At 37.2% G+C, this 19,559-nt stretch overlaps 1 protein-coding gene across 4 annotated transcripts in view; it reads left to right on the top strand.

The window, feature by feature from the left end:
• The window catches only part of EXOC4 (exocyst complex component 4), an 823,024-nt gene that overhangs the window by 35,174 nt on the left and 768,291 nt on the right, over positions 1-19,559 (top strand). For all 4 annotated transcript variants that reach the window (XM_033193639.1, XM_033193641.1, XM_033193640.1 and 1 more), the window contains exon 3: positions 2,380-2,574. In XM_033193639.1, coding sequence (XP_033049530.1) covers positions 2,380-2,574 — 195 coding nt within the window. The remainder of the gene's footprint in view (positions 1-2,379; positions 2,575-19,559) is intronic.

Raw genomic sequence — 19,559 nt, 5'->3', positions numbered from 1 at the left:
ATCATTCTGTCCTTGGTTAATTGATGTAATAACTTCTTTTATTTTTCCTAAGGATATTAATTATAGTTTAACAAAATTATCTTTCCTGCAGTTTCTGTTCCCTCATGTCCTGCTTCAGTAATTTTCTCTTTTTGTTTTGATGCCTGTCATTCCATTCTGCAGGCTTTCTGTGAATGTCTGGTGATCCTTGGCTAACCATTTGTGAGTAAGAGGCAGGCACTACAAAGCTGATTGGAAGCTCAGAACATGTTATGGAGCTTGTCCATAATGATTGTTGGGTAGGGACTCAGCAGTTGCTTCCGTGAATCGTCAGATGTCACTATCTGTATAGGCCTTTTCACTTGGACCAGTTCACTTTCCCAAGGGAGAAGTCATGTGTCTCCTGTGTTGGGGTGAAAAGTCAAGCCGCCAGTGTTTTGGAGCCTAACTGTTGACAGAGACCGAGAGTCCATGGGGGCTGAGGATCATACTGTTTAATAGGTCCTACTTTGTCTTCATCCTCCTGTTTTCTGTGTAGTGTCTCATGCCCTCTGCTCAATCATACCTGACATTTCCTTGTCTAGATCCTTTCCAGTTCAGTTGCTCCCAATTTGGCCAATGCTGTGGGGAGGGAATTACCCATGTGTGTGGCTTGATGGGGATTTGGGGCTCAAAATACTCCTATGGAAACTTTTAACCCAGTACCCCTGCCTTTAGTATACTTGGTGCCTCCTTTTTGATGTTGGCAAATCCTGCTCCAGGCTAAGGTTTTCAGATTTCTCTGGCCTGCTAATTTAGTTGCCTACTGTCCATCTTCTTGCTAACTTCCACAGTTTTGTTATCATCTCTTATTTGCTGTTCTTCTTCTCTGTTCTCTCTTTTTATGCTTAAAAAAATTTCTTTGCTATTACTTTGGTGGGATTGCAGGAAGGAGTAGAAATAATTGAAATTATCTTCATCAGATTTTCAAAGAGTTCTGTGACCCCCCCCAAATTAATAATCAGTCTATTATACTTATTAAGAGAGGTTACAAGGTCTTCTTATTCAAGACTGTTTTTTTTTTTTTTTTTTTTTTTAACATGGGAGAATTTCATAGAAGCATGATTTAGGTGTTGTCATGAAGTTGTAGGACGGGATTAGGTGGTTTCTCAAGAAACCTTTTAATCTTAGTATTTTGTCCTCATATTTTCTATACTTGTTGGATGAATGTTGAAATTTAGTTTTGTAATCACCAGAGGCATAGTGTCAGTGAATATTTTCATCACCACATCAAATCTTGTAGAAGAACAATACAGATTTTCAATTATCAAAAGTATGGTAGACTCTCTGCGCTGATGGACATGTCCCATGTATTGATGAAGGTTTGGATTATACAAGTGGGCGCATTTGCCAAAACTTACCATGTGGTACACTTGAGATGCATTCATGGATAAATTTTACCTCAAACAAAAACCAGAAACAAAACTGTAAAGAAATATTTAAACTCAAATTTAAATAACATACATGTGAAGACTATCAAAAATATATGAAAGTAGTTCTGTGAATTTTGAAAGATCATGGTTTTTAAAATTTTTCCATGTTGCTGGAAAATGGCTGTCATTCCATTCTGTCATGGCTGTCATTTCCATTTTCCAAAAATGGAAAATTTTCAATTAGGGGAGCAAATAAAAACTTACTCCTATCACGTGCATCACAACTACCTCCTCCATTCCTCTGCTCTCCCTTTTATTTTGTCATGTTTTGCGTATGCTAGTTGCTATACCGTGCAGATCTACAGGTGGTGGAGGTTGTCTTATTTAATATCTGATAATCAGAATGCAAGGCAAAAAAGCCTTGGTACGTCCGTTTATTTTGAGATTATCTCTGGATGTGCCTACTCTCTTTTGGAAGCTGGGGTTATTTTTATTTTAGTCAGTTAAGTTGAGCACCCAGTTTCTTGGTTTTAAACTTCAGCTGGAGTTCTAGAGCTAGAAGCATGGACCAAGTGACCTATCAGCTGGATAGGAGATTTGCAGGGATTGGGGAAGGTATAATAGCATGGACTCTCGCACTGATCACTCCCTTTTTAGGTATATCAATATTTATGAGGTACTTCATGTTTTCAGAGTGCTTTCTCTTTAGTAATTTTTTCTAGATTACTCAAAGGTAATCTAGAAAAGGTAGGTTGGGAGTAGTTTTTCTCATTTCATGGGAGAGAAATTAGAGAGAGGTGGAGATGTGCCCAAGTGAGTCTATGTCAGAACCAGGATTAGAATTTTGGAGGCAGACCAAGGAGAGTAAGTGGCAGTGGGAATTAGGAACTGCTACATACAGTAGTACCAGTGAAGACTACTAACCAGATTATAGGTTTAGACTGGCAAGACTTTGGACTGACCCAAGACTGAATCTGTTTTATTGTAGGTAAAAGAGAACCTGCTTTCATGCAAGATGCTGCTGCACTGCAAACGGGATGAGCTTCGGAAACTATGGATTGAAGGAATTGAGCATAAGCATGTCCTGAACTTGCTGGATGAAATTGAGAATATCAAGCAAGTGCCTCAAAAGCTGGAACAGTGCATGGCCAGCAAGCACTATCTCAGTGCCACTGACATGCTGGTAAGGGAACAGCCTGTGCTAAGGGTCATTTTTGTTAAGATGTAAAAGCACTCTCTTTTGTTCTCTCTAAATCCTGTAATGCATGTAGCACATTACAAACTGCCCTCTTGGGATGCATGAGCCCTTGCAGGTGAAGCCTGGCTGGTTCTCTTTCTAATTCCAGTGTTTGAAATGGTAGGTGATTATTATTTATGTATTATCTGCCTTTGTAACAATGGGAAGAAATATAATAGTAAGAAACCAGTACTTAAATCAGGTTACAATGGTAATGAGAGATGTTTTTTAACTTCAGAGGAAAATAGTTAATGAATCCAATTTTAAAGAATGAAATCTACATGATACAGAACTTCTGAAGATTTATAGACTAGTGTTCCACATATTTTTTGAGGAAATTTTTACATTAGGGCTTGTTCTTTTCCTTGAAATTGATAAGAAATAAAATTTTGGGAGACTAATGCTGGAAGCAACTTTATTGAGCAAGAGTACTCCACAATCTAGCCTTTAGCTTCTATCTTAGTCCTTTGTGTATGCTCCTTTTTGAATTGCTGAAAGTTCCCAGAAGGATGCAGTTAGTAGTTCATGTGGCTGAGTGTCAAGAAGATGAATAAAAAATAGAAATACAGAGTTTGTTCCCTAATAATCCTAACTTTCCCAGGGCCTGTGGCTCTTAGAGAGGGCTGCTCTTTCCTCCTTTCCTTCTACCCACCCAGTCCCACTTCCCTCTCATTCAGAGTTGGTGAGGGAGGCGCTCTAGAGGAGCTCTCAGCAGCAGATGGGCTGTATTTGAATTGTTGTTTTTTTCTTCCTCACAGTAGGTGAAAGCTCTTTACCGTTGTTTCACCAAATTAGATTGGCTTTAACACTGGAAAAAACACTGAGGGGGATTGGTAGAGACACAGATTAAATGCTCTAAGTGGTTCCGATTCATTCAAACTTCCAAGAAGAATTTTGCTAAAAGTCCTTCTTAAGAAGCTTTTTAAGGAAATTTGGTAACCAAGGAGTGAGAAGTGCCATGATATTCTATGAGATATTAAAACCTGGTTATGTGATAAGACTGAATGGTCAGTTTCCACAGTGGAAGGAGATTAATAATGGTTGGTCCTTGGCTGGCAGTTTGAGGCTGCAGTGAGTCATGATCGTGCCACTGTACTCCAGCCTGGGCGATAGAGCAAGACTCTGTCTCAAAAAGAATCCCAAAAAACAACAAAAAAAGATTGACTCTTGGGAGTGACAAAAGAATTGGTTATTTTCAGCATCTTATTCAAAGTGGCTTCTTCTTTAGTAATAATGACTATAGGGTGTCTGGTAGAAAAAAATTCCTTTTCACCTTAAGTGTTGATTTATGCATTATGAATGCATACTTGTGCTAAATCATCAAGATTCAGCAATCAGATAAGCATGTATATATTTGTGTAGCAAATATACATCTATTTGAATCATGATTTTTTGGAGTGGGCTTGCTTTTAAGTAAGTGCCACAGATTAAAATAGGTTGTTAGAATTTATTTGTTAATTATGTTCATTTAGGATTTCAGATTTTTGTGTAATGGTCTTTGTAGGGCTAATTTATTTGCTTAAGGGCTAATCAATTTATTTACTTAAAGGCTAATCAATAATGAATACTGTTCCTTTTTTTCTAACATATTTTCCTCAAGACTCATTAAATAACTTCTTTAAATTCTTGGTTGTAAGTTACAGAAATTCACCTCTAGCTAGTTTAAGTGGAAAGAATTGTTTGACTCATGTAACCAGTCTACCAAAGGAACAGGAGTGTATGTGGAATGTCACCTGTGTGTTTTCTCTGCATACCCTCTTCATTGTTCTACTGAAGACTGGTCTCTTCATGTGTGAGGGAGGAGGTTGGGTATTGAGAGAAAACAGGGGGCACAGGCTATGTCTACATCTTTCCACCTTTACAGAAGAAAATACTCTTTTTTTTTTCCCCGTAATTCAGAAATCTAGGGTTAGGAGCTAGATTGAGCCAGGTTGGGTATGATAATCATCAATAAAACTATCTGGTTGGGGCAGTGGGGGTGGAATGGGGAGGAAGAACAGTCATGTCCAGAAAAGAGTGAGTGTGTAAGACTCTGGAGGTTTTGTTTCATTTTCTGTTTGGTTGTTTATATATTCTAGATACTAATTCTTCTTGTGTGTTAGATGGATTGCAAATATCTTCTCCCAATTGGGGATTTATCTTTTTCCTTTGTTTACAGTGTCTTTGTTATAAATAAATTAAAAATTTTAATGCAAAACAATTTCTCAGTATTTTTTGTTATGTGATTTTTTTTTTTTTTGGAGACAGTCTCACTCTGTTGCCCAGGCTGGAGTGCAGTGGCATGACCTCAGCTCACCATAACCTTTGCCTCCCAGGTTCAAGGGTGTCTCCTGCCTCAGCCTTCCAAGTACCTGGGATTACAGGCGTGTGCCACCACGCCTGGCTAATTTTTGTATTTTTAGTAGAGATGGGTTTTCACTATGTTGAGTAAGGCTGGTCTGGAATTCCTGACCTCAAGTGATCTGCCTGCCTTGGCCTCCCAAAGTGCTGGGGTTACAGCTGTGAGCCACAGTGCCCGGCCTGTTATGTGATTTTTGATGTAAGAAAACTTTTTTCCATCCCAATGTCATAAGAGAATCTCCTATGTTTTCTTCTTTAACCCATCAAAAGTCCATTTTTATATATAGTATCAACTGAGGATCTGATTTTATCTTTCTTCTATATAGTTGCTTGGCTCATGCTGTTTATTGAATCCTTTTTCTACTGATTTATGATGCTATTTTGGTTACACAGCAACTTTTCACATATGCATGGATCTGTTTCTGAGCTCTTTATTTTGTTTAATGGTATTATTTGTACCTGCACCCAAACCGTGCTGTTTTAACTCCTATAACTTTATAATACATCTTGATAGGAAGTGAAGAGATTGTCTCTTGCTATTCAAAATTGTCTTTGTGGCCAGGCATGGTGGCCCACACCTGTAATCCCAGCACTTTGGGAGGCTGAGGTGGGCAAATCGCTTGAGGTCAGGAGTTCGAGACCATCATGGCCAACATGGTGAAACTCCATCTGTACTAAAAATACAAAATGTAGGTGGGATTACATGCCTGTAATCCCAGCTAGCTCAGGAGGCTGAGGCTGGAGAATCACTTGAACCTTCAATAGCTAATAGATAGAATTTAAGAGAATTATCTTTGCAATGTTAAGTCTCCTTATCTGTGAACATATTCCTTTCATTTATTAAAATCTTCGTTTGTGTCCTTTAATAATGCTTAGCGATATAGTCCTCAGAGGTGTCACATGTATTTTGTTAGATGTATTTCTGGGTATTACATTGTTTTGCTGTTGTCTTTTAAAACAGTAGCTATTTATTTATTAAGGTTTCTAGTTACTGGTTGCTGGTGCATAAGGATGTGATGTATTTTTCTTTTTTAATTGACCTTATATTTCCCTGAACTGATTCCTAATACTGTCTGCCTGAAAAGTGATGACTTATTTTTTAAGACCTGGCTCAAATTTCATCAACTCTTTGAATATCCCAGATATTCAGATAGCTAGGTGCTTCTCTTTATGAAAAAGACATCAGCTCGTATGTTTCATTTTAATATAATTCCTTTTGTTGGTGTGGTAGGTCATTAAGGGTAGGGGTTGTGTCTTACCTATTTTTGTCTGCCCTGTTCCCAGCATAGTGTAGCTCATGTAGTCAGAGTTCACAAATCATTAGCTAAATGGGTGACTATGTGGAAGACTTTAATCCCACTACAGAAAGAAAAAGGTGTTTCTTTTGTGGGAGCTTTGTTCTGTTTTTTCTTCTCTGGTTATTTATTTATTTATTTATTTATTAATGGCAAGATTCTCTAGTGTCTAATCTTTCCTTTTTGTAGTAATTAAATGAATGACAATGATAACAATAGTTAGTATGTATTGAGCACTTACTATGTCCTGGTACTATCTGAAATATGTTACATTTGTTAACTTATTTCTCTCAACAACTCCACTTCTGATACTACCATTTTATAACTTTGCATGTTCTGGGGGAGTTGGCATATCCCAAAAAACAATGATTTGTATATCCCAATATGCAAAAATTTCGTGAAGGTAGGATTTAAAGTGCACTTAAAAGGTTGGAGATATCTTCAACTTGGTCTGTTGTATATAAGATTGAGTAGTAAGCTCTATAATTGCTCTTTCATTGGACTTCATGTGGAAAGCAGTCACATTTTCTTTCCCCATGGTTATGTACTATTAGAAGTAAAATCTACTTAAGGCATCTCAAGGGTCCAAATGGAAATCTTTGCTAAAAGACATCAGAGGAAAGTGAAGACAAAACAATCTAGTCTTCAAAACCCCCTGATTTCCTTGGATTTGTTTGTCAGAAGATTTTGCATTTCCATTTTAAGGCAGATGCAGATGCTTAATAATTTAATCCCTACTCAGAATAGATTAATAAATCCAGAGTAAATAACTCTGTGGTGACCCATTGCTCTTGGCAGCTCCTGCTATTCCTACTTCACCATCAGACTGGTCTGGTAGCTATAGGCTTGGCTTCTAGGTGAGATATTTGTTTCTTCTTTTGATATGATAACCCGGGTATTGCATAAAATAATTAAATTGTCATGACAGGGAATGTCTGCAAATAGGTCTGGCCTTTTGTTTCTTTCTTCAAGGTAAACAGCTGCTGTTGGCTTATGAAAAGCTAAAAGTGATCCAACAAGAAGCCTGTATCCGTCACATTGAAATCAGAGACTTGATTAATATTGTAGCCTGTAGCTTTGTGATATGTACGGTTTAAATTAGACCTTTGCAGTCATTGTGCTGGGTTGATGCAAGCACATTAATGACATAATTTCTGGTTGCAGCATCACATTTCTGCAGTCTATCCTTTGTATTCCACTCACATTAATTGAAGTAATTTTGCCAGTGAAGCGTGTTTCAAACCTCTGCATTTAAATTGAAATTTTAATTCCCTTATTGTCTTGAAAAGACGGCTGAAGATGCCTTGTTACAGGTTTCATTATCACTCAGAACACTCCAGCTGCTGGTTCTAATGTACAAAGAGTGATTAATTCTGGGAAGAATTATTAATATAAGAATAGCAGCTTCTTCCCAGTGGCATGAGCTAACCAGGAAGGTATTTCATGGTAGTTAATATTTTCATAAACTTTTTTTTTAAAGGGAAAATTTGTGTAGAAGTCTGCATCAAACTAAAATTGCACAGATGAGCTTTGAAAACCACTTACACAAGTTCTGATTTATCATCCCATAGAAGTCAATTCATAATTGCATTCAATCAGTGGAAACCAAGCCAGTGCAAATAGTTTTGAAGCACTTTAGCTGACAGTCACAAGGCTTGTGACTAAAATAATTTTTTCATTTCTAAGCCTTCCTGAGATTGTAGAGATTTTGAATGTCTCTTAATCATTTTGTCTGTCTTTATTTATAAGCCTTTTAAAAAGAATCCATAGCTGTATAGTCAGATAAGGATTATTATGATAATTATAATAACAACTTATATTTATATAGCTGCCTTCTTCCCAGAGGATCCCAGAGTGCTTTGCTGAGAGAATGGTGTAATGGAATTATTTCACTTACACTGAAAATGTGGCCATATGTAGGATAGAGAGAGTAGGGCAGCTATTTAATCGAATAGTTTTCTAAGACTTTATGTAATAAAATAAGTATATTTGTAGTATTTTTAGTTAACAAGATCCTTTGGATTTGGATAACATGGTGGGTTGTGAATGTCAGCATGGGTCTTAATTTGGATTAGGTTGTCTGATGCTGGAATCCCAGCTTTGGCTCTTAGTAGCTGGATGACTTGTGGTTAGTAATTTATCTTTGCTGAAAGCTGGAGTTAAGAATAATAAATATATCTCCAAAGGTTGTTGAATGGATTAAGTGAGATATTAAACTGTGTACATAAAGTATATGCAGTATAAAGTTTTTGAAATGTTATTTACAATAAATTGATAAATTTTACTGACATTGTAGGAAATGATATGATGATTGCTTCCATGTTATAATCTCAAAAACTGTCTCGGAGGTGGACTTCTTTTGAGCCAGTAAAAGTTGAAGTAGGGTTGGTTAAGCAGTTTACCTTCCTTTTCTTCTTGGCCCAACATGGATATACCTAAATGAAAGACCAGCCCACCTTTTTTAAAGTTAAAGGAACTGTTGTGGGTGGATAGGGTTTTTCTCAGAAAGCAATTCTAGTCTACTCTAACATAGGCACAGATGGGCCACCAAGACCCACAATTCTGTGTTATATTTCTAGGATTTGGCATGGACAAATTTCAGATTCTGTGTCATCAGTTACCTACTCGGCTTACATTAAAAATATGTTCATAGGGTACCCATTGATTGTATAATCATGAGTGATGTAATTTGTTGGTAAAGTATCCAAGATGAGCTTGTAAAATCTACTTTTAGGTAAGTAAATATGTTACTCCAAAGGGTATCATCACTAGATATAAGCCAGGTCACTACTGGAAGGTGTTTGTCATCAGAACATTTTAGTGTTAGAAGAGTTGGTGTTAAGCTGTTGTTTCTGTGAGTGCTTAGATAGCAGGACCAGTGGACCAGTGAGGTTGCTTCTATTTGTGTCAATAAAACTGTGTCATTAGCAAATAGACTGATCTTATTTTCTCTTCTTTATGCACAAGGAATGGGTGATCATGCATCCACTGTGAAATGATTAATGTGCAAGCAAGAAAAAAGGGGACCAAAACATACATACATCCCTTTTATCTGGCTTGAAAGTTTCTGAGATCTCACAGAATTGTTTTTCCTTATTACTCTGGGAAAAGTATCGACGTGAAAGCTCTGTAGATAACAGGAGCTGGAATATTCTAGTGAGCTTATTGGACTAAACCTGAAAGTGGTTTATTTATCCAATATTCCATATGGATTTTCCACAACATGATAAAAATATATCAGTGATCAATAATGAAATAGCCATTACTAAAGCCCATCTGTTCCTAGTGTAGAAGAGCAGCTTGAAAGACTGAGGCCAATATTCTATGCTAATAATTTATCAGGAAAGAATCTGGCACATATTTTGATAAAGAGACAAATGATTGGGTCTTTAACATGTGATAATGCCATTGTTGATAACTTCTGTTGTTGGTATGTGTTTGTGTGAAGGTGGCCTTAACCGTGGAGGATATTACTAGCTAGTAGGTAGAGACAAATAGTGTCTCTCATATTATATTAAGTACTATGGAGAAAAATACAGTAAGACAGGGAGACTGGGAGTTGGGGTAGGGGTAGTGTGGTTTGCTATTTAAATAGGGGTGGTCAGCTGTAGCTGCTTTTAGCCGCATTTGGGACCCCCCTTCATTCTTCCCTTCAAAAATATTTAGGAAAAGCTGAAAATAAAATGAGTAACTTTGTTTTTTTTATATCTACAATTAAGTGAGTAGGTTTGTGACAGCTTTATTTTTCTCTTATAGAGTAAAAGTGCAGGGCTTTTTAGTAGCTATTTTTCATGCTGCTCAAGGCCTTTTTTATTTATATTTGTTTTTGAAGGCTGGGGTTTTTGGAAACCAGTTTGTTTGATAGGCACCTGGTTATTGTGTTAGTTTTCCTTTTTTTTAATCTGCTATTCATTTGCCTCTTTTATTTTAAAGCCAATGGAAATTCTGTTTTATTGCACTAAAGCCTACGAGGTTCAGCAGTTTCCATTTGGCTTGCTTGCTGTGGGGCAATGATTCCCACACTGCATATTAGAGAATCTTGCAAGAATTCTAAACTCAGGTCACATCCCAGACCAGTTAAATAAAAATCTCTAGGGGTGGGCCACTGACTTCAGTTATTGACACTCTCCAGGTGATGCCAATATGCAGACAAAATTGGAACTGTTGGTGTAGAGTGTAGCTTGTTCTGTGGAATTCAGCAAAACTTATTTTTCTTGTCTTCATTTAGCGACAGCGGTAAGTAGTTGAAAACCAAGTATTTATGTAAGACACATATCACATGGTGATATTCACTTTTATGTAGAAGTTTATTGTTTGAAGTTGCTTTGTTGCCATACTTTATTGTAGTTTTGGGATAGAGCTGAGTATTTGGCTTTTATTCTGATTTTATAGTCTGATTATTTGGTCAAATAGATTTAATAGTTAAATGAGATGATTTAGTAGTTAACTCACTTAGTTTTTAAATGAGATGTTTCTCCAGGTTTGGACTGACTTGCACTCTTCAGAGCTGTCATCTTTGATGCTCTGATTTGTGTATTTTTGCTATGGGTCCTGATATGACCTACTGCAGGGATTTAATGGATTGAAATTAGAGAATATGTTTATTAATTGACAAGTGGTGGCTGTGTATAGTGTGTCATAGTGGAAGCAAAGTGGATTTAAAAGCAAGAATTCTTAGTTCTAGTCCTGATTCAACGGCTTACCAGTTACTTGAGCTTAGATAAATAAATTACATTATCTCTCTGTTTTAGTATCCTTATCTGTAGAACAGATAAACAGATACTTACCTGTCTACATTATAGAATGGTTATAAGAATAAAAGTGAAATATAGTACAGGAAGAGTGCTTTGTAGAATACAAAGCAGTATAAAAACTTAAACGATGTAGGTATCATCGTCGTCACTTCCCAGTGCCAGGTAAAAAGAAAATGCAGGAGTCTGGGCGTGTTTACACTGAGCAGCATTTCTATTCTGGTGCTACCATCATTAATGCATACCTGTTTTAATCAGATAAACCAAGTGTGACTGTGTTTGCACACTTGAGTCTACAGGAAGAATGTTCTAAGTCAAGAATAATGCCTAAGTCATTTGCTGCCATCCTCCATGATATTTGTGGTTTCAACCTCACATATGACCTTTCTTGAACAGATTTTTGATTGGTCAGTCTGTGGCCAGATGGGAACTAGATATTTGTGTAAATTGCAGCCGATGACAACCATGTTGTTGATGGGGGACTTCCGTCTCAACTTGATGATGGTCTGAGAATGCTAATCAGTAGCTTTTGCTTTGCTTGACAAGATAGGAGGAGCTTGTTAAAGAAGTCTGTTTTCTCTGAGATTCATCCCAATACTAATTACTTGTGGTTGCCTAGCTCTTGAAATGAAAAAAGCCATATTCCTCTATCATTCCTTTGTGGGATTTTAATAGTTCATGTTAGTAAAGAGCTGTGTAAGTGCTGAGCATTTCTAATGGATTTGGGGCTCTTGCAGAGTGTGGGCGAAATTGTCTTGATTGAAGTGCGAGCCTGAAGTGATTCTGAGACCTCCTTTGCCAACTCTTAAAAAGAGAGTTGTTCTGTAACTTTTTCTTATCCCAGAGTAACAAATAACATGACGGGGTGAGTGACTTTAGGACGCTTGTTAAAAAACAATGGCTTTTCTAGTGGTCTCTTCTACTGCATTTTGTAGTAGAAACCTAGGTTTTAATGCTGTCTTACAGAGCACTGATGGGAACTGGGAATTGAAGGGACCATGAGGTTAGGAACAAAAGAGGTTTTTTTTTCTAGGTTTTCCTATGAGCAGTTTACAGTTATCTTTCTCTTACCATGTTAAGTATAGTTTAATTTCATCAGGAAAGTAATTGTGAACAGATCTGTTACAAGGCCTTTTAGAAGAAATAAGGCTCTTAATGTGGAATTATGCATCAGAATCCCTAGAACTAGGCATAGCTTAGGACTTGGGATCTACTTCTAGAATTGTATTTTAAGGAAAGAATTAAGAATTGTAACTGTTCTGTGTCACAAATATGTATACAAGGATACTTATCACAGTAAGATCTATGAAAGTAAAAAGATTAGCAATGACTTAAATATAGGGAAGTGGTTTAAGTCATTGTATATTCATACTCATGGACTAGTATGAAAATACTAAATAGGGCCGGGCGCAGTGGCTCGCGCCTGTAATCCCAGCACTTTGGGAGGCCGAGGCGGGCGGATTATGAGGTCAGGAGATCGAGACCATTCTGGCTAACACTGTGAAACTCTGTCTTTACTAAAAATACAAAAAATTAGCTGGGCGTGGTGGCGGGCGCCTGTAGTCCCAGCTACTCAGAAGGCTGAGGCAGGAGAATGGCGTGAATCCGGGAGGCGGAGCTTGCAGTGAGAGGAGATTGCGCCACAGCACTCCAGCCTGGGGGACAGAGTGAGACTCCGTCTCAAAAAAAAAAAAAAAAAAAAAAAAGAAAATACTAAATATAATGTTTAGGGATAGGCACATGCTCCCAGTGTATTGCCAAATGGAAAAAGCATGTTTAGAAACAAGTATTTTTGCAAACACTTTGCATGGAAAAATGATTGGAAGGAATTAGGTTAAAATATTATATATTATTGCATCAGATGAGTGACAATATGATGATCTTTTTCTTTTGTAATTTTCTGTGCTTTTCAAGTTGTCTTGGTTGAGTAGGCATTATTTTTGTAATTTGGGAGAAATGCAAAGCTTAAGAAAAAAGTACCATTCTAGGCCTCACTTCTTTTTAATCTGTGAAATTAGGGTGGGACCTCAGTCTCGACAACCTTAAAAGGTCTTTTTCAATAGAAAGTTCTTACTTTTCATCTCTCAGATACTGCTGTTCTGTGAGGCTCAGGCTGATAGAGTATCTTAGAAGACTTGTCTGTCCCTACTTTAGGAGAGAAAAAAAAATATTACTTTTTCTTTAATAAAATATGGGAATTATTTGTGGCAGAATGCCCTGATGTTTAAGGGGGAAAAACAAAAAAACCAACAGCAAAACAGGGAACCCCGAAGAATGCTTAAGAATAACTTAGTAAGTAAGGTGGTATGCTTTTAGAACAAGTCTGCATTTCATAGTAGTAATGAGATGAGATCTTTCATGAAGGAAGAAGTCACATTTGATCCTGTTTTTGAGTTTTATTTTCTAAGCTAGATCTGAAGGTACTTTAAAGAAGAAATTCACAAGTAAAGGGCCTTTTCTTTGACAGCACTTTATCTTGCAGGCCCCCCTCCCTTCATTCACTTATCAATAACTTCATCTAATTTGCCTTATCCTGTAAATTCCATTATCTCCCTGGCAGTCTATTGCATTAAGCCCTTAGTACCTAATATCGCCTCATTTACATTGACACATACTTGACCTCAGTCCTTCTCCTCTCTTTGTTAATGCACCAACAAGCACTGATATCTCTCTGGAGCATTATCATTTGCTGTTAGCTCAACTAATAACAACCCTTCATTTGAGCTGATGAAGGTTTATTAAATAAAAAACATGCAATAACCTGGCAGTAATGAAGGGAGAAGGGAGGTAGACAGCATCCTTTTAATGGTGAGAGTACACCAAGTCTGCTTTATAGGTATTGGGTTTCCTAAGGGAGATAGGGTATCTGAATGGGTCTGATCGATATTATTTTGTCAGGCTGATTTAAGAATGGGCATTTTTGATTGTCTTACTTGATCACTGTTGATTAGCATATAGGCTGAGGAGTTAGGGGAAAAAAGTATTCTTGCTCCAGGCACTTGGCCTTGCTCCTGATGCAGCTATTTTTGAAAGTCTGCCTTCAGTACCAGATTGTCAATAACCCTGAGGCTTTCAGGCAGTGGCAATGCTTGGCCATAGGGAGCCAGAAACTTCATCTTAGTCTTCTCCAATGAAGCTGAAATCAGAGATTGTTTTTCCCATAGATCCCGCAAGAGTCCCTGAAACTTTCACAATAGCCCTGAGCCTTGAATGAATCCCCTTTATTTTCCCTTGCATGTCCCATACTCTTATTCCCCCTGACCACCATTTTTACATGAAGACCAGTCTACTGGTGTCATGCTGTAAACAAAAGTTATGTGGATGATGTTATTAGGTTTATATTAACAGTTGGGATTTTTGGGTTCACTTGCTTGCACATTTATGTCACATACATATATATTGTGGTATATTCTACTAGTAAAATTGTTCCTAGTTTATCTGCTGCAGTTAAATACATAGAGTTCTATAAAGGCTACAATGTTTTGCAAAAAATGCTGTGATGTCCCAGATGTATCAAAGCTTTCAGACTTGCTGCTACAGCTGTTAGGTTGGACCATAGGAAATAACCATAGATACCATATATATATATATATTTTTTTTTTTCCTAACCTGCATTGTTTGTTTTACTAGTTTCTGTCTGATAAAGATAAAAGTTTCTGCCTTGGGAAGAATAACATGTAGCAAAGTAGAAATAGTTGGTGAGTGAATGATCTGGGATTCTTGACTCCTGTGTGATAAATATCTTCGCTGCTTGCTTAGACCTGAGTCGGAATCATTCCGCATTCACTGGGAGACCTGGAGGCTTCTTGTGCCCACCCAGGACTCCCTGATCCTGAAGGTGGACACTTGAGGGTGGAGGCCCTCTAGGGGAGCAGGGCCTAAAACCACTGGAGGTTGCTTTCCAGCAGTGCAGGGGCAGGCAGCAGCAGGTGGGTGACCTGGGCACTAAGTAAATCTAGGGCTTCAGGGCATGTTTCTTTTGTTCATAGCCAGAGATTTTGTGGTGTTCTTATTTATTAAATAGTTGAGACTGCTCAAAAAGTTTGTTTAACTGTGTCTTATATATATGTAAGAAGGGAGAAGGTATCAATTTTCTGGAGTAGCCTAATTTCATATGTTTTTTACTGCAACTCCAAGATACCATGGCAACATTTTCAGAATGGTTATGTTGTCTTCCTAGAAAAATGCTTCCTTAAGGGAGATTTACTGACCTAGTGAAAAGTGATAAAACATTTTGGAACCATATAATTTTCAGAGTCCTCAAGGAAATATTTGTTTTGGATTCAACAATGGCAATACATTTGCTTTCCTTAGGAAACAGTGTTGCCAAAATAAGCGTATTGATTAGCTACCAGATGATTTAGTTATCAGTTGTGTTTTTTGTTTATACACAAATTTTTCTTCTTTTTTTGGCTTGAACCTTACTTCTATTCAGAAACAGTTACTCATGTCATTTACCTTTGTGTGTCTTACTCACCTCAACTAGAAAAATTAAAAGATCAGTAGTTTCTTTTACAACATTTCTTCAACAAAGTAGCTGCTGAGAATGGCCAAGTTTAGTGTTCCTCCAAGATATTTACAGTGGTTCATGTCAGAACACAAACTAGATCTTTTTACCTGATAAGCATGATTAAGATTGGCTAAAGACAAGCATTTAACTATGAAATAATTATTTCCTATGTTTTACACTAAAATGAAGTTGAGAAATAGACGTTGGGAAAGAAAATTTAAGGGTATGGTGGTTCCTAATTGCAAATATTTTCTTTTGTTGTAGACTTATATCTCAACTCAGGGAAATGTTTTTGAATTCTTGATTATATACATTTTAACTGTGTATTTGACCTATTCTTTTAGTTATAGAAACATTTTTAGAATTTTTGTTTTCTTACATGGATAGGTTTCTAATAGCAAAACATACTTTCCTGTTCAATATCATGTGATAAAACATTTGGAAAATGTTTGCTTATCTTCATAATCCTAAAGGAAATATTTATTTTCAGCTCTAAAACAGATTTCTATTATCTATCTGAGCAGTTTCCAACTGTGTTGACTAGAACATTAATATTCTATTAGATGGTAATAGGTGTTCTGTGAAAAAATTCACTGGTAGTGATATCTTTTTTCCTCCAAAATGCATGTAAAACTACCTATATCTATCTATCTATATGAAGAATTTAAATACATTTAGGTGAATCATTATTGTATAGTAATCTAACTTTAAGACACTGTGAGATATACCTGATAATTCTAGGACGTCATATTAGAGATCATTTGGCACATGAATGCATGGTGTTCGATTTGTGAATGGAGGAATAGACAGCATTTACCAATTCACTATACTGTGGATGTTGTCTGTTTGGTCTTTCATCTGCTATGTTTTATCTTGTAATTTTAATAATATTTGTGACATTATTCAGTGTTGTGTGTCACACTTATAAGCCTGTTTTTTTATAATTTCTTTTTTTTTTTTTTTACTATTTTTCTCATAATTCTTTTATTTTTTTATTTTTTATTATACTTTAAGTTCTAGGGTACATGTGCACAACGTGCAGGTTTGTTACATATGTATACATGTGCCATGTTGGTTTGCTGCACCCATTAACTCATCATTTACATTAGGTATATCTCCTAATGCTCTCCCTCCCCTCTGCCCCCACCCCACAACAGGCTCTGGTGTGTGATGGTTACCCTTCTTGTGTCCAAGTGATCTCATTGTTCAATTCCCACCTGTGAGTGAGAACACGCGGTGTTTGGTTTTCTGTTCTTGCGATAGTTTGCTGAGAATGATAGCTTCCAGCTTCATCCATGTCCCTACAAAGGATATGAACTCATCCTTTTTTGTGGCTGCATAGTATTCCATGGTGTATATGTGCCACATTTTCTTAATCCAGTCTGTCATCGATGGACATTTGGGTTGGTTCCAAGTCTTTGCTGTTGTGAATAGTGCCGCAATAAACATACGTGCGCATGTGTCTTTATAGCAGCATAATTTATATAATCCTTTGGGTATATCCCCAGTAATGGGATGGCTGGGTCAAATGGTATTTCTAGTTCTAGATCCTTGAGGAATCGCCACACTGTCTTCTACGATGGTTGAACTAGTTTACAGTCCCACCAACGGTGTAGAAGTGTTCCTGTTTCTCCACATCCTCTCCAGCACCTGTTGTTTCCTGACTGTTTAATGATCACCATTCTAACTGGTGTGAGATGGTTTTGATTTGCATTTCTCTGATGATGAGTCATGAGCATTTTTTCATGTGTCTGTTGGCTGCATAAATGTCTTCTTTTGAGAAGTGTCTGTTCATATCCTTTGCCCACTTTTGGGTGGGGTTGTTTTTTTCTTGTACATTTGTTTGAGTTATTTGTAGGTTATGGATATTAGCCCTTTGTCAGATGAGTAGATTGCAAAAATTTTCTCCCATTCTGTAGGTTGCCTGTTCACTCTGATGGTAGTTTCTTTTGCTGTGCAGAAGCTCTTTAGTTTAATTAGATCCCATTTGTCAATTTTGGCTTTTGTTGCCATTGCTTTTGATGTTTTAGACATGAAGTCCTTGCCCATGCCTATGTCCTGAATGGTATTGCCTAGGTTTTCTTCTAGGGTTTTTATGGTTTTAGGTCTAACATTTAAGTCTCTAATCCATCTTGAATTCATTTTCATATAAGGTGTAAGGAAGGGATCCAGTTTCAACTTTCTACATATGGCTAGCCAGTTTTCCCAGCACCATTTATTAAATAGGGAATCCTTTTCCCATTTCTTGTTTTTGTCAGGTTTTTCAAAGATCAGATGGTTGTAGGTGTGTGGTATTATTTCTGAGGGCTCTGTTCTGTTCCATTGGTCTATAACTCTGTTTTGTTACCAGTACTGTGCTGTTTTGGTTACTGTAGCCTTGTAGTATAGTTTGAAGTCAGGTAGCGTGATGCCTCCAGCTTTATTGTTTTGGCTTAGGATTGACTTGGCAATCTGAGCTCTGTTTTGGTTCCATATGAACTTTAAAGTAGTTTTTTCCAGTTCTGTGAAGAAAGTCATTGGTAGCTTGATAGGGATGGCATTGAATCTATAAATTACCTTGGGCAGTATGGCTATTTTCACGATACTGGTTCTTCCTATCCATGGGCATGGAATGTTCTTCCATTTGTTTGTGTCCTCTTTTATTTCATTGAGCAGTGGTTTGTAGTTCTCCTTGAAGAGGTCCTTCACATCCCTTGTAAGGTGGATTCCTAGGTATTTTATTCTCTTTGAAGCAATTGTGAATGGAAGTTCACTCATGACTTGGCTCTCTGTTTGTCTGTTACTCGTGTATAAGAATGCTTGTGATTTTTGCACATTGATTTTGTATCCTGAGACTTTGCTGAAGTTGCTTATCAGCTTAAGGCGATTTTGGGCTGAGACGATAGGGTTTTCTAGATATACAGACCTCTCATCTGTACACAGGGACAATTTGACTTCCTCTTTTCCTAACTGAATACCCTTTATTTCTTTCTCCTGCCTGAGTGCCCTGGCCAGAACTTCCAACACTGTGTTGAATAGGAGTGGTGAGAGAGGGCATCCCTGTCTTGTGCCAGGTTTCAAAGGGAATGCTTCCAGTTTTTGCCCATTCAGTAGGATATTGGCTGTGGATTTTTCATAAATAGCTCTTATTATTTTGAGATACATCCCATCAATACCTAATTTATTGAGAGTTTTTAGCATGAAGGGCCATTGAATTTTGTCAAAGGCCTTTTCTACATCTATTGAGATAATCATGTGGTTTTTGTCTTTGGTTCTGTTTATATGCTGGATTACGTTTATTGATTTGCGTATGTTTAACCAGCCTTGCATCCCAGGGATGAAGCCCACTTGATCGTGGTGGATAAGCTTTTTGATATGCTGCTGGATTCGGTTTGCTAGTGTTTTATTGAGGATTTTTGCATCAATGTTCATCAGGGATATTGGTCTAAAATTCTCTTTTTTTGTTCTGTCTCTGTCAGGCTTTGGTATCAGGATGATGCTGGCCTCATAAAATGAGTTAGAGAGGATTCCCTCTTTTTCTATTGATTGGAATAGTTTCAGAAGGAATGGTACCAGCTCCTGTTTGTACCTCTGGTAGAATTCAGCTGTGAATCTGTCTGGTTCTGAACTTTTTTTGGTTGGTAAGCTACTAATTATTGCCTCAATTTCAGAGCCTATTATTGGTCTATTCAGGGATTCAACTTCTTCCTGGTTTAGTCTTGGGAGAGTGTTAAGTGTCCAGCAATTTATCCGTTTCTTCTAGGTTTTCTAGTTTATTTGCGTAGAGGTGTTTATAGTATTCTCTGATGGTAGTTTGTGGAGTCCCCTTTTTCATTTTTTATTGTGTCTATTTGATTCTTCTCTCTTTTTTTCTTTATTAGTCTTGCTAGTGGTGTATCAATTTTGTTGATCCTTTCAAAAAACCAGCTCCTGGATTCATTGATTTTTTGAAGGGTTTTTTGTGTCTCTATCTCCTTCATTTCTGCTCTGATCTGTTATTTCTTGCCTTCTGCTAGCTTTTGAATGTGTTTCTCTTGCTTCTCTAGTTCTTTTAAT

Source organism: Trachypithecus francoisi, unplaced genomic scaffold, assembly GCF_009764315.1.
Source record: "Trachypithecus francoisi isolate TF-2019V2 unplaced genomic scaffold, Tfra_2.0 Lachesis_group4, whole genome shotgun sequence".
NCBI lineage: Eukaryota > Metazoa > Chordata > Mammalia > Primates > Cercopithecidae > Trachypithecus > Trachypithecus francoisi.
This window is presented reverse-complemented; position numbering and strand designations above follow the sequence as displayed.